The sequence below is a fragment of the Macaca fascicularis genome, chromosome 6, assembly GCF_037993035.2.
Source record: "Macaca fascicularis isolate 582-1 chromosome 6, T2T-MFA8v1.1".
Classification (NCBI taxonomy): Eukaryota; Metazoa; Chordata; class Mammalia; order Primates; family Cercopithecidae; genus Macaca; species Macaca fascicularis.
In genome coordinates, this window is record NC_088380.1 from 183956442 (window position 1) to 183971809 (window position 15368).

Consider the following 15368-nt stretch of genomic DNA (forward strand, 5'->3'; position numbering starts at 1 on the left):
CTCAGCCTCCCAAAATGTTAGGATTATAGGCGTAAGCCACCACACTGGCCAAAACCTTTTTTTTTTTTTTTTTAAATAGAGATGGCTTCTCACTATATTGCTCAGGCTGGGCTTGAACTCCTGGCCTTAAGTGATCCTCCCATCTCGGCCTCCCAGAATGCTGGGATTACAGGCATGAGCCACCACACCTGGCCACTCATAATTACACCTTTTGATCACACCCACGTCATGGTATGAAACAGCAGAATGTGGACTTTGAAGTCACAGAGTCCCAGGTTTAAAAGCCTGGCACTGTTACTGTTTATATGACTTTTTTGTGTCTGAACTGCCTAACCTATACAACGATAATAATACTATCTACTTCATCGGTTGTGAGGATACAATAATGTGTATTAAAAACACAGGACATAGGCCGGGCGTGGTGGCTCATGCCTGTTGTAATCCTAGCACTTTGGGAGGCCAAGGTGGGCGGATCACTTGAGGTCAGGAGTTCGAGACCAGCGTGGTCAACATGGTGAAACCCTATCTCTACTAAAAATAACAAAAATTAGCTGGGCGTGGTGGCACGAACCTGTAGTCCTAGCTTCTTGGGAGGCTGAGGCAGGAGAATCGCTTGAACCCAGGAGCCAGAGGTTGCAGTGAGTTGAGATCGCACCATTGTATACCAGCCTGGGGGACAGAGCAAGACCCTGTCTCAAAAAAAAAAAAAAGAAAAAAAAATTTATAAGGTCACAGACTTATTTTTCCACAAATGGGAAAATTCTCTGCATTATGCCTGGTCCCTGAAATTTCATACTCAAGAGATTATTTTCCATATTCATGTTCAGCTTTTGCCACATACTTTGTTTTTATATAGTTGTGATTGTAATGCATGTACCCTTTATATCCTGCTCTTACTTTTCATTTAATTTTACAGCTTACGCACATTTCCATGTTATTACACGACTTTATAACTATATTTCTGAGATTAAACACTTTTTAATGTAAAAGTAATATAAGCATGTTGTGAGAGATAAGGAAAACATGGATAAATGGAAAGAAAAGTTACCCATAATTTTACCATTCACAGATAAACACTGTTAACATTTTGGTTTCTCCTATAATCTGTTTCTCCTATAATCTTATTGTTATGTGTATCTGTGTATGTCTGTGTGTATATTTGTTTTATGTATATCTAGGTTAGCTCCGTGTATATGTGCATATAAACATAGACTACTTTAAATAACTTTAATGTTTTTATAAAAACAATGCATACTCATTATGAATAATTCCACTTCAAGCAATTGCAAAAGATACAAAGAAGAAACTAAAATGTCACCCAAATCCTACCACCAAAAGAGAAATACTGTTAATATGTTGGTGATGTTTCAAAATACCAGTATACACATATGGATTACACATGTAGGGTTTTTTAATTTTTTTTTTAATTTATTTTTATTTATTTATTTATTTATTTTGAGATGGTGTCTCACTCTGTCACCCAGGCTGGAGTGCAGTGGCACGATCTCGGCTTAGTGCAACCTCTGCCTCCTGGGTTCAAGCGATTCTGCCTCAGCCTCCCAAGTAGCTGGGACTACAGGCGCGTGCCACCACGCCTGGCCAATGTTTGTATTTTTAGTAGAGACGGGGTTTCACTGTGTTGCTCAGGCTACTCTTGAACTCCTGGCCTCAAACAATGATCTTACCGTATGGTGTGTATAATTGCCTTCTTTTATGTTTTTTGTGTTTTTTTTGAGATGGAGTCTCCCTCTTCTACCCAGGCTGGAGTGAAGTGGCGCGATCTCAGCTCACTGCAACCTCTGCCCCCCGGGTTCAAGCGATTCTCCTGCCTCAGCCTCCCGAGTAGCTGGGATTACAGGTGCTCACCACCATGCCCGGCTAATGTTGTTTTTGTGTTTTTTTTGAGACAGAGTCTTGCTGTCGCCCAGGCTGGAGTGCAGTGGTGCAACCTTGACTCACTGCAGCCTCCACCCTCTGGGTTCAAGCAATTCTCTTGACTCAGCCTCCTGAGTAGCTGGGACTACAGGCGCCCACCACAACGCCTGGCTAATTTTTGCATTTTTAATGGAGACGGGGTTTCCCCATATTGGGCAGGCTGGTCTTGAACTTCTGACCTCAGGTGATCCACCCACCTCGGCCTCCCAAAATGCTGGGATTACAGATGTGAGCCACCATGCCCGGCCAGTTTTGTATTTTTAGTAGAGATGGAATTTCACCATGTTGGTCAGGCTGGTCTCAAACTCCTGATCTCAGGTAATCCACCCGCCTCAGCCTCCCAAAGTCCTGGGATTACAGGCGTGAGCCACCATGCCCTGCCTAATTTTTGTATTAGTAGCGATGGGGTTTCATCATGTTGGCCAGCCAGATCTCTAACTCCCGATCTCAGGTGATTCACCTGCCTCTGCCTCCCAAAGTGCTAGGATTACAGGTGTGAGCTACTGCACCTGGCCATACAATTGCCTTCTATACGTTTTTTATTTAATATGACATTTGTATTTCCCCATGTTATTAAAAAATTCTTTATAAGCATTTTTAGTGAGTGCATCATACCACATTTAACATTCCTCTAATGCTGAACATTTAATCTCCCCACCCCCCACTTTTTAGTGTTACAAATAACACTACAGTGAACATCTCTGTAGAACACTTTATTGTATTTCAGTTTATTTTCTGGGAACAGACTCTATATCCCTCGTTTTATTGGATGCACATTAAATGGTTCTTCTAAACTTAACTTACGCTTTCACCTCTGATGCTTCTCTTCAGTATCTCAAAGAATGACCGTTCTCTCTTACAACCATTATATATCTCTTTTCTGATGTTAAAAATCTACATTCATTACAGAAAAGTTGGAAGATAGTAGGCCGGGTGCAGTGGCTCACGCCTGTAATTCCAGCACTTTGGGAGGCTGAGGCGGGTGGATCACCTGAGGTCAGGAGTTTTGAGACCAGCCTGACCAATATGGAGAAACCCCGTCTCTACTAAAAATACAAAATTAGCTGGGCATGGTGGCGCATGCCTGTAATCCCAGCCACTTGGGAGGCTGAGGCAGGAGAATCACTTGAACCTCGGAGGCAGTGGTTGCAGTGCGCCAAGATCAGCCAGGCTGGTCTCAGAACTCCTGAGTCAGTTCATCTGCCTGCCTCAGCCTCCCAAAGTGCTGGGATTACAGGCACGAGCCGTTGCGCCTGGCCTGTAACTTGATTTTTTTACACTCTAACACCACAAACAGAATATTTTCTCATATTATAAAATATTCTACAACATGTACATTACTTTTTTAATGACTTGCTGAAACAAAATCAACAAGCAGAGAAATTGAGATTCCATCTCTACTGGAAAACCATTGTGGGAAAGGCCAGAAAATTTCTTCTGGCTTGCCCAAAATCCTCAAAACTTCCCCAGTTGAAGTGATAAAGGTATGGAAGAGCATCTGAGACATCTCATCTCAGTCCTGCTGAGCCCCATCCATCCTCCACCACTGGTGGGGGCTTCTGGGCCCCACATTTTTAAAGCAGTAGTTGCTAGGTTGACACCATTTCAGCCACATGGACTTGTTAGTGAGTTGTGGCATCCACTTTATGAGGCAGCAGCACAGCCTGCAGTCAACATCTAGCCATATGTTGATGCACAAGAGGCTCACAGGTATGCCTACACCAGGTTCTGATTAACTGAATTCATTGGCCAGAATCAGGGATGTTTTGGTTTTTTTTTGTTTTTTTTTTTTTTTTTTTGAGACGGAGTCTTGCTCTGTAGCCCAGGCTGGAGTGCAGTGGCCAGATCTCAGCTCACTGCAAGCTCCGCCTCCCGGGTTTAGGCCATTCTCCTGCCTCAGCCTCCGGAGGGATGTTTTCTGAAGGTGAAAGTAAGAGCTATAGCCTTCAGGTCTTCTTGCCACACTCTGGCAGCCTGGCGTAGCAAAGAGAGCATAGGCTTTAGGGTCACAGACCTGGCTTCACTCACTAGCTGGGTCACCTTGGGCAAGCCACTTCACTCGTCTGAGCCTCAGTTTTTCTGAATAATGTGGCAAAGTGATACCTACCTCATTGGGGTTGTTCTGAGGACCAAAGGAGAAAATACATATACAATACACATGACTAATTTTTTTTTTTTTTTCTTGAGACGGAGTTTCACTCTTGTCACCCAGGCTGGAGTACAATGGCATGATCTCGGCTCGCTGCAACCTCCGCCTCCCAGGTTGAAGTGATTCTCCTACCTCAGCCTCCCGAGTAGCTGGGATTACAGGCACATGCCACCATGCCCAGCTAATTTTTTTATTTTTTGGAGAGATGGGGTTTCACCATGTTGGCCAGGATGGTCTCAATCTCTTGACCTCCTGATCCGCCCGCCTTGGCCTCCCAAAGCCCTGGAATTACAGGCATGAGCAAAACACATAACTAAATGTTAATGGTCCTCTTTTCTCTCTGCTCAGCCTGTTAATATGCAATGTAGCCTAAAAGGCATCCCTAGTATGGTTACCTTTTCTAAATGACCCTGTATGAGCTCCAGGAACTCAAGCCTCAATTTCTGTATCTGTGCATTGGTTCCCAGCTCTGCAACTGTATTACTTCAAGGATGAGAATAAAACTCCCAAACTTTGTGTCCCACTTGCTGTGAAGTTCTGGGAAATGCTGAGGTATCCCTGCAAGAGTGCAAGTATGCGTCTCGAGTCTATTGTAATTTGACAACTTGATAGCAGAAGTTCAGAGCCTCCTAAGAATATGAGAAAAATCAGGATTTGTGGGCTTACAGTAGTTAAAGTTGCTGAATGAAATAGCCAGTCTTTGGGCTCCCTCAAATCTTCGCAGGTTTCCCAATTAGAGAATGCATTCACGTGTGTGATTCACACAGGCAGTGCCACACTGCAAGTGGGATTAACTGGTGTCACAGCCCTTTCTATTCAGCATACTCAAAAGCCTGGCACCTTCTGGGTTTTTTCATTGTTTCTGTTTGAACTCTCTCACCGCAGCTCTGTCGAAACACCTTACAAATCCTTTCCTTGTGGCCTCCACCTTAGCCTTGCACCAGAATAGAGAGATGATAGACCCAGACAAGTTCTGCAGCCTCTGCCATGCGACTTTCAACGACCCTGTCATGGCTCAACAACATTATGTGGGCAAGAAACACAGAAAACAGGAGACCAAGCTCAAACTAATGGCACGCTATGGGCGGCTGGCGGACCCTGCTGTCACTGACTTTCCAGGTGAGGGGGCCTAGCTCACACCCAGAGCTGGACCAGGGCTTAGCCACTGGGGCTCCCTGGACCAGCCAACGTTGTGCTTTTCCTCCTTAGGTCTTGTAAGTAGGGTTTGCAAACTCAGATACCTACAGAAGCCAGATGAGAAATTAAAATGAGAGCCAGGAAGGGGATATGGTCAGCTGAAGAGTGAATGCCACTCCTACTCAGCTGTTACCATATCTTTCAGGTTTTCTTTCTTTTTTTTTTTTTTTTTTTTTGAGACGGAGTCTCGCTCTGTCGCCCAGGCTGGAGTGCAGTGGCCGGATCTCAGCTCACTGCAAGCTCCGCCTCCCGGGTTTAGGCCATTCTCCTGCCTCAGCCTTCCGAGTAGCTGCGACCCAGGCGCCCGCCACCTCGCCTGGCTAGTTTTTTGTATTTTTTAGTAGAGACGGGGTTTCACCATGTTAGCCAGGATGGTCTTGATCTCCTGACCTCGTGATCCGCCCGTCTCGGCCTCCCAAAGTGCTGGGATTACAGGCTTGAGCCACTGCGCCCGGCCTTTTTTTTTTTTTTTCTCTTTTTTGAGACGGAGTCTTGCTCTGTCACCCAGACTGGAGTGCTGGAGTGCAGTAGCACGATCTCAGCCCACTGCAAGCTCCGCCTCCCAGGTTCATGCCATTCTCCTCCCTCAGCCTCCCAAGTTGCTGGGACTACAGGCGCCTGCCACCTCGCCCAGCTAATTTTTTTGTATTTTTAGTAGAGACAGGGGTTTCACCGTGTTAGCCAGGATAGTCTCGATCTCCTGACCTCGTGATCCACCCGCCTCAGCCAAAGTGCTGGGATTACAGGCATGAGCCACTGTGCCCGTCCCTCTTTCAGGTTTTCCAAAGACTCTGGAAAGCCAGATTTATATAGAAATCCGTCTGTTTTTATTTTTGTTTTTGTTTTTGTTTTTGAGACGGGAGTCTCAAGCCACCGCGTCCGTCCTTTTTTTTTTTTTTTTAAGAGGGTCTCTTGCCGGGTGCAGTGGCTCACGCCTATAATCGCAATACTTCGGGAGGCTAAGGCGGGTGGATCATGAGGTCAAGAGAGCGAGACCATCCTGGCTGATATGGTGAAACCCCATCTCTACTAAAAATACAAAAATTAGCTGAGTGTAGTGGCACGCACCTATGGTCCCAGCTACTTGGGAGGCTGAGGCAGGAGAATCGCTTGAACCCGGGAGGTGGAGGTTGCAGTAAGCCAAGATCGTGCTACTGCACTCCAGCCTAGCAACAGAGCAAGACTACATCTCAAAAAAAAAAAAAAAAAAACAGGGTCTCTGTTTGTTGCCTGAGCTGGTCATGAACTCTTGGACTCTAGTGATCCTCCTACCTTGGCCGCCCAAAGTGCTGTGATTACAGGCATGAGCCATTACATGCAGCCTGCTTTTATCAAGTATGCATTTAAGTCTTGCCCAAAGTATTTGTGTATTTTGGTACTTTTAATGCTGTTTTAAAATGAACATTCCTTAAAGTTGACTGGAAAGGTGGTCTTCCTTATTTTGAGACTGAGTCTCCCTCTGTCACCCAGGCTGGAGTACAGTAGTATGATCTCGGCTCATTGCAACCTCCACCTCTCGGGTTCGAGCGATTCTCCTGCCTCAGCCTCCCAACTAGCTGAGACTACAGGCACATGCCACCATGCCCAGCTAAATTTTGTATTTTTAGTAGAGACAGGGTTTCACCATGTTTGCCAGGCTGGTTTCCAACTTCTGACTTCAGGTGATGCGCCCACTTTGGCCTCCCAAAGTTCTGGGATTACAGGCGTGAGCCACTATGCCCCACCGATCTTCCTAAGTTTTTTTTTTTTTTTTTTTTTTTGAGACTGAGTCTTGCTCTGTCGCCCAGGCTGGAGTGCAGTGGCGCGATCTCGGCTCACTGCAAGCTCCACCTCCCGGGTTCATGCCATTCTCCTGCCTCAGCCTCCCGAGTAACTGGGACTACAGACGCCTGCCACTACACCCGGCTAATTTTTTGTATTTTTAGTAGAGACGGGGTTTCATCCTGTTAGCCAGGATGGTCTCGATCTCCTGACCTCGTGATCTGCCCGCCTTGGCCTCCCAAAGTGCTGGGATTACAGGCGTGAGCCACTGCGCCTGGCCCTAATTTTTTAACGTGTAACTTTAAATATATTGTAACTCATCAGGGTCTTTTTATAAAATCACCAACTTCACACTTACGGGAAAAATTAGAATGTAGGGACCATTTCTTATACATTAAGGGTAATTAAAAAAGACCTGGAAGAAATTCAGTTTTCATGAATATTATACGGTTAAGAGAGGGAAAAAAATATCCATCTTGATGATAGTTTTTCTTACATGTGTTCTTGTTTGCTGTGAATTCATTGGGAAAAAATATTTGCTGCCTTTTTACTGTACATTCCAATTATATTAAAACATTTCAAAGTCGATGTATATTTTAACATTTTGTGACATACACGTTTTTAGAATATACTAGTCCACGCCTAGTCCATAGGGGATACATTTCAAAACCCCCCATAGATGCCTGAAATGGTGGATAATACCAAACCTTCTATATACTGTGTTTTTCTCTCTGAGAACCAACATGGCTAAGGCACTAATGAGCAGATAGCATATACAGTGTGGCGAACAAAGAGATGATTCACATTCTGAACAGAGTACAATGGGATAGCTTGGGATAGCTTGGGGTTTCATCACGCTACTCAGAATAGCCAGCACTTTAAAAAACTTATGAATTGTTCATTTCTGGATTTTTCCTTTTTTTTTTGGATAGGGTCTTCTCTGTCCCACAGGCTGGAGCACAGTGCTCAATTATGGCTCACTGCAGTCAGGAGCTCCCAGACTCAAGCATTCCTCCCACCTCAGCCTCCCAAATTGCTTAACCACAGGTGTGCGCCACCCCACCTGGCTACTTTTTTGTTTTTTGTAGAGTCAGAGTCTCGCCATGTTGCCCAGGCTGGTCTTGAACTCCTGGGCTCAAGTGATCTACCCACCTCGGCCTCCCAAAGTGCTGGGATTACAGACATGAGCCACCATGCCAGATCTGCCTTTTTTTTTTTTTTTTTTTCTTTTTTGAGACGTACTTTTGCTCTTGTTGCCCAGGCTGGAGTATAGTGGTGCCATCTCGGCTCACTGCAACCTCCACCTTCCAGTTTCAAGCGATTCTCCTGCCTCAGCCTCCCGAGTAGCTGGGATTACAGGTGCCTACCACCACGCCCAGCTAATTTTTTTTTATTTTTAGTAGAGATAGGGTTTCACCATGTTAGCCAGGCTGGTCTTGAACTCCTGACCTTGTGATCCACACAGCTCGGCCTCGCAAAGTGCTGGGATTACAGGCATGAGCCACCTTACCTGGCCAGCATTTTTTATTTCATATTTTTGGACTGCAGTAGACCACAGATAACTGAAACCATAGAAAGCAAATCTGCGGATGGTGAGTGGGGTGTGGTGGCGGGGCTACTGTAATAATTGCATAGTATAATCTATTACTCCAGAACAGAAAGATCTCGAGTGAACATCACTAATTTGATTTACTTAGATTTCTGAGTAAAAACTGGTAGATTTCTGAGTAAAAACTGGTTCTATAAATTAAGAAATAGTAGCTTCTTTATGGTAAAGATACTTTTCTGAAAAGTACACAATTGTATTGAAATTTTACTAATATATAGATTTTGCTACATATTACTATTATATATTACATTTACAAGTATGTAGTTTTGTTTTTTTTTTTTTAAGACAGAGTCTCGCTCTGTCACCCAGGCTAGAGTGCACTGGTTCTATCTCGGCTCACTGCAACCTCCACCTCCTGGGTTCAAGCGATTCTCCTGCCTCAGCCTCCTAACTAGCTGGGATTATAGACGCCTGCCACCACACCAGGCTAATTTTTGTATTTTTAGTAGAGACAGGGTTTCATCATGTTGGCCAGGCTGATCTCAAACTCCTGACCTCAGGTGATTCACCTGCCTGGACCTCCCAACGTGCTGGAATTACAGGCACGAACCCACCACACGCAGCCCTAATATGTCGATTTTTTTGAGACTTCATATAGCTATCCCTGAAACTGTGGGCACTAAGAGAATTTGAGAAAGTTACTTCATAAATGTGTGGAAACTGGAAATTGACTCCATATCTTTGGTAATAAAGGGGTAATGTCAGTGTTTTCAACATCCTGGTGTCCAGTCTAGAAAGACTTGGTAGGAGAAAAATATTAGGCTTTTCCAAAGGTTTTCTTAACATAAATTTGGCCTTGTTGAGTCCTTTTTAATTTGAACCAGCAAAGTATCTCCCGCTGCCTCAGGAATAACTTACTGATTAAAATCGAAAACTAGGGCCAGGCACAGTGGCTCACGCCTGTAATTCCAACACTTTAGGAGGCCAAGGTAGGTGGATCACTTGAGGTCAGGAGTTCGAGACCAGCCTGGCCAAGATGGCAAAACCCTGTCTCTACTAAAAATACAAAAATTGGCCGGGTGCGGTGGCTCACACCTGTAATCCCAGCACTTTGGGAGGCCAAGGCAGGCAGATCACCTGAGGTTGGGAGCTCAAGACCAGTCTGACCAACATGGAGAAACCCCATCTCTATTAAAAATACAAAAATTAACCAGGCATGGTGGCATATGCCAGTAATCCCAGCTACTCTGGAGGCTGAGGCATGAGAATCGTTTGAACCCAGGAGGAGGAGGTTGCAGTGAGCCGAGATCATGCCACTGAACTCCAGCCTGGGCAAAAAAGCCAGACTCCGTCTCAAAAAAAAAAAAAAAATATTAGCTGGGCGTGGTGGCATGTGCTTGTAATACCAGCTACTTAGGAGTCTGAGTCAGGAGAATCTCTTGAACCCAGTTGCAGTGAGCTGAGATGACACCACTGCATTCCAACCTGGACGACAGAGCGAGACTCCATCTCAAAAAAAAAAAAAAAAAAATCTAAAAAGTCAGGAAACAGGTGCTGGAGAGGATGTGGAGAAATAGGAACACTTATTACACTGTTGGTGGGACTGTAAACTAGTTCAACCATTGTGGAAGACAGCGTGGCGATTCCTCAAGGATCTAGAACTAGAAATACCATTTGACCCAGCCATCCCATTACTGGGCATATACCCAAGGGATTATAAATCATGCTGCTATAAAGACACATGCACACGTATGTTTATTGCGGCACTATTCACAATAGCAAAGACTTGGAACCAACCCAAATGTCCATCAATGATAGACTGGATTAAGAAAATGTGGCACATATACACCATGGAATACTATGCAGCCATAAAAAAGGATGAGTTCATGTCCTTTGTAGGGACATGGATGAAGCTGGAAACCATCATTCTGAGCAGACTATCGCAAGGACAGAAAACCAGACACCGCATGTTCTCACTCATAGGTGGGAATTGAACAATGAAAACACTTGGACACAGGGTGGGGTACATCACACACTGGGACCTGTTGTGGGGTGGGGGGAGGGGGGAGGGATAGCATTAGGAGATATACCTAATGTAAATGACAAGTTAATGAGTGCAGCACACCAACATGGCACATGTATACATATGTAACAAACCTGCACATTGTGCACATGTACCCTAGAACTTAAAGTATAATAAAATAAATAAAAAATTATTACTGAATGGAATATTCATTTTATGCTAGTTATTTCAAGTTCTTAAATACATAGAGGAACGTATTATAGAAAGACCTCTGTCTGTGGCTGGGTGTGGTGGCTCACGCCTGTAATCTCAGCACTTTGGGAGGCCGAGGCGGGTGGATCACCTGAGGTCAGGAGTTAGAGACCAGCCTGGGCAACCTGGTGAAACCCCGTCTCCACTAAAAACACAAAAAATGAGCCGGGTGTGGTGGCGGGTGCCTGTAATCCTAGCAGGAGAATCACTTGAACCCGGGAGGCAGAGGTTGCAGTGAGCCGAGATCGCGCCATTGCACTCCACCCTGGGTGACAAGAATGAAACTCTATCTCAAAAAAAAAAAAAAAAAACGACCTGTGTCTCTTTAAGTTTTGTTTTTTCTCTTTTTTTTGGTCCTTATGGAGAACAAATAAAGACTCTAAAACTAAGTTGTATATTATCAATTAGAGATGCAGGTGGCAATCAAGCCAAATAACATAACTTTAAAATCCCGTGTTCTTGGCTGGGCGCAGTGGCTCACACCTGTAATCCCAGCACTTTGGGAGGCCGAGGTGGGTGGATCATTTGAGGTCAGGAGTTGAACACCAGCCTGGTCAACGTGGCGAAACCCTGTGTCTCCTAAAAATGCAAAAACATTAACCAGGCGTGTTGGCGTGCACCTGTAATCCCAGCTTCTCAGGATGCTGAGGCAGGAGAATCGCTTGAGCCTGGGAGGCGGAGGTTGTGGTGAGCCAAGATTGTGCCGCTGCACTGCAGTCTGGGCGACAGGGTGAGACCCTGTCTCAAAAAAATAAAAAGAAAAATCAGGTTTTTTGTTGTTGTTGTTGTGTTTTTTGAGACAGAATTTTGCTCTTGTTGCCCAGGCTGGAGTGCAATGGCGTGATCTCGGCTTACCGCAGCCTCCGCCTCCTGGGTTCAAGCAATTCTCCTGCCTCAGCCTCCCAAGTAGCTGGGATTACAGGCATGCGCCACCACGGCTGGCTAATTTTGTATTTTTAGTAGAGACGGGGTTTCACCATGTCAGCCATGCTGGTCTCAGACTCCTGACCTCAGGTGATGTAGCCGCCTCGGCCTCCCAAAGTGCTGGGATTACAGATGTGAGTCACCGTGCCCAGCCTGAGATCATAGATTTTCAAGAGGACTTGGATTTGAAGAAAATCGATACTTTTTTATTTAAAAAAAAAAAATAGGCAAAGAGGCAGGGGTATTAAATCCCCTTTTGATAGGAATATGTACATTATAATTTTAATTTCCACACATTCCTATAAACAGATATAATTTCGACCACTTCACAAAGAGGTTGAGACCCAGAGTAAATGGTTTGAGCTCATACAGCTGATAGGACCTTGATATTAATAATCCCCGTGTTGATATCACTTTGGGTCTTTAGCTCTGTGTGGCTCCAAACCTTACACTCCTTCCACCTGCCTCCAGCTCTGAGCATACTTGGCAGGAGGCTTTCCAAGTATAGAATGTCTAGCAGAGGCACTGAGCCCCACTCTATCCCCCTTCTTACTTACAGAGGTAGGCTGTTGACCTAGAATATGCAGGCAATGACTTCAACTGACAAGGATTCTACCTTAGCAAAGAATTCAGGTGTTTTTGTTTTTGTAGAGATGGTTCCACCATGTTGGCTAGGCTGGTCTGGAACTCCTGGCCTTAAGTGATCCACCCACCTTGCCCTCCCAAAGTGCTGGGATTACAGGCATGAGCCCGGCCTATTTAGGTTTGTTAACAGCTTGACTTCTCCCTGCTGGCTTCATTCAAAGCCACTCATTCATTTAGTTCATTCATTTAGTCAAGTCATCTAACACTTACTGATAGGAGCTATGGCCCAGGGCTTGGGCTCGGTGCTCTCACATTTCATTACCTGATATAATCCTGACGATAACTCTGTTGAACAACTTTGATTATCACCATTTTACAGATGAGGATATTAAAACCAGAAAGATGAAGTGATTTGCCACAGGTTCCACACTAAAGAGTGGCAGAGCCTGAGCCCACATTGAAACCCAATGTAGTTCTGTGTTGGATCCAGAGACTAGTTCCTGAGGGTCCCTGACAAGTGTCTCATGGCAAGTATGGATCTACTGTAAAATGACCTAGGGTATCTAAATCCCACCTGGGCAAATGCATCATCTACCAAGCAGATCAAATAAGGCTTAGAGTGGTTTTATACTCCAGGCTTGCGTTTCTCTCATATTTACCAGAGAAGGCCAGAACTAAAACCTACATAGCATTCAGGCAAATCCTTCTTGCCCCCAGAGCATTGAATGTCCCCTCCAGGTTACTGAAATCCTTCTCTGCTTCACCCCATCACTTACTCTCCCTAATTAGGGTCTTGTCTCCCACTCAGTAGAGCTGGTTTCTGAGCCCCATGCTGGTCCCCCAGTTTCTTCAGCTTTTTATACAGGACAAGTTTTCAAGTCTTACTAAATTCATAGATAGTCAATAAGTATTTATTGGACTTTTACCTAATATGTGCCAGGCATGGTGGTATATATGTAGTAAACAAGACAGGTATTGTCTATGTCCTTATGGAGCTTACCGTCTAGCAGAGAATACAGGCATTGAGCAAATAGTTACAACTGTGACAAACTTTAGAAAAAAAGACAAATGCAAGACTGGGCATAAAATGAGGGGAGATAAGATGGGGGAGCAGGGATCAAGAAAGGCCCCCCAGAGGGCAAGTAGGATAGTGTGGGACATAGTGATGTGGAGGAAATGAGCAGGCGTTCACGCATGACTTTGTGGGTCATGTTAGGGAGGTGGGCCTTTACCCTAAGAGCCCTGGGAAGCCGTTGCCAGTTTGAGTTTTATGGGCAGATCATCCTGGTTCCAATGTGAAGAGGTTTGGAGCTTGGGCAACATGGCAAAACGCCATCTCTACAAAAAAAAGAAAATACAAAAATTACCCAGGTGTGGCCGGGCGCGGTGGCTCACGCCTGTAATCCCAGCACTTCGGGAGGTCGAGGTGGGTGGATCACGAGGACAGGAGTTCAAGACCAGCCTGGCCAACATGGTGAAACCCCATCTCTACTAAAAATACAAAAATTACCTGGGCATGGTGGTGCACGCCTGTAATCCCAGCTACTCGGGAGGCTGAGGCAGGAGAATCGCTTGAACCCAGGAGACGGAGCTGCCTCCACTGCACTCCAGCCAGGGTGATAGGATGAGACTCTGTCTCAAAAAAATCAAAAATAAGTTGTGGGGCTGGGCACGGTGGCTCAACACCTATAATCCCAAACCCAGCACTTTGGGAGGAGACCAAGGCAAGCAGATCATCTGTGGTCAGGAGTTTGAAACCAGCCTGGCCAACATGGTGAAACCCTATCTCTACTAAAAATACAAAAAATTAACCAGGCATGGTGGCACACACCTGTAGCCCCAGCTACTTGGGAGGCTGAGGCAGGAGAATCGCTTGAACCCTGGAGGCAGAGGTTGCAGGGAGTGGAGATCATGCCATTGCACTCCAGCCTGGGAACAAGAGCAAAACTCTGTCTCTAAATAAATAAGTGGTGGGCCGGGTGCAGTGGCTCACTCCTGTAATCCCAGCACTTTGGGAGGCCGAGGCAGGCGGATCATGAGGTCAGGAGATCGAGACCATCCTGGCTAACACGGTGAAACCCCGTCTCTACTAAAAAATACAAAAAATTAGCCGGGCGTGGTGGCGGGCGCCTGTAGTCCCAGCTACTCAGGAGGCTGAGGCAGGAGAATGGCGTGAACCCGGGAGGCGGAGCTTGCAGTGAGCCGAGATCGTGCCACTGCACTCCAGCCTGGGCGACAGAATGAGACTCTGTCTCAAAAAAATAAGTTGTGGTATAATTGGTTTGAGGTTAAGAAAAGCTAAGGATCATGCCGGGCACAGTGGCTCACACCTGTAATCCCAGCATTTTGGGAGGCCAAGGCGGGTGGATTGCCAGGTCAAGAGAGCGAGACCATCCTGGCCGACATGATAAAACCCCGTCTCTACCAAAAATACAAAAATTAGCTGGGCATGGTGGCACACACCTGTAGTCCCAGCTACTCAGGAGGCTGAGGCAGGAGAATCCCTTGAAGAGGCAGAGGTTGCAGTGAGCCGAGATCGTGCCACTGCACTCCAGCCTGGCCACAGAGCTCAAAAAAAAAAGAAAAAGCTCAGAAAGGAAGGAATCTAGCTAAGGTCACATGAAAGCAGAACCAGCAGTTCAATTCCCTCTCCTGGCTCCTCACTCACTACCAGACCATGTGGGAAAAGCCACTTTGTCATGGGAGCAGCCCTGGTAAAGTGAGATACAGTCAGTGATTCCCAGGGTAGAAAGACAGATTGATTTTCATAACCAGCATTCTCATTAATTACTGTTACTGCAAGCCCTCGGAGAGTGGCACCTTCCCAGAGATCTCTCAGTGAAGGGCATCCTTAATGAGGCCAGTTAGCACAGTTAAGTTAGAAGAGACACCAAATGTCACTTCTTTGTTCTGTCATTCTTTTATCACTCAGCTAGTCTGGGCCGGGCTCTATGCTGGGACGGGGGACACAGGAATGAGGATGTTCCCAACCC

At 45.6% G+C, this 15368-nt stretch overlaps 1 protein-coding gene across 11 annotated transcripts in view; it reads left to right on the forward strand.

Moving 5' to 3' along the window:
• ZNF346 (zinc finger protein 346) overlaps positions 1 to 15368 on the forward strand; it is a 62838-nt gene that overhangs the window by 26934 nt on the left and 20536 nt on the right. For 2 of the 11 annotated variants that reach the window (XR_012414416.1, XM_005558618.5), the window contains one exon: positions 4970 to 5203. The exons of 4 other annotated variants lie outside the window; for them this stretch is intronic. Coding sequence is in view for 4 of the 7 variants with exons in the window: in XM_005558618.5 (XP_005558675.1) it covers positions 4970 to 5203 (234 nt within the window). In the remaining 3 variants the exon portion in view is untranslated. Of the gene's footprint in view, positions 1 to 4122; positions 4608 to 4969; positions 5204 to 6751; positions 7629 to 15368 lie in introns of those variants that run through there. 5 more of the 11 variants (XR_012414418.1, XM_005558619.5, XR_012414419.1 and 2 more) reach the window with 4 other exon arrangements.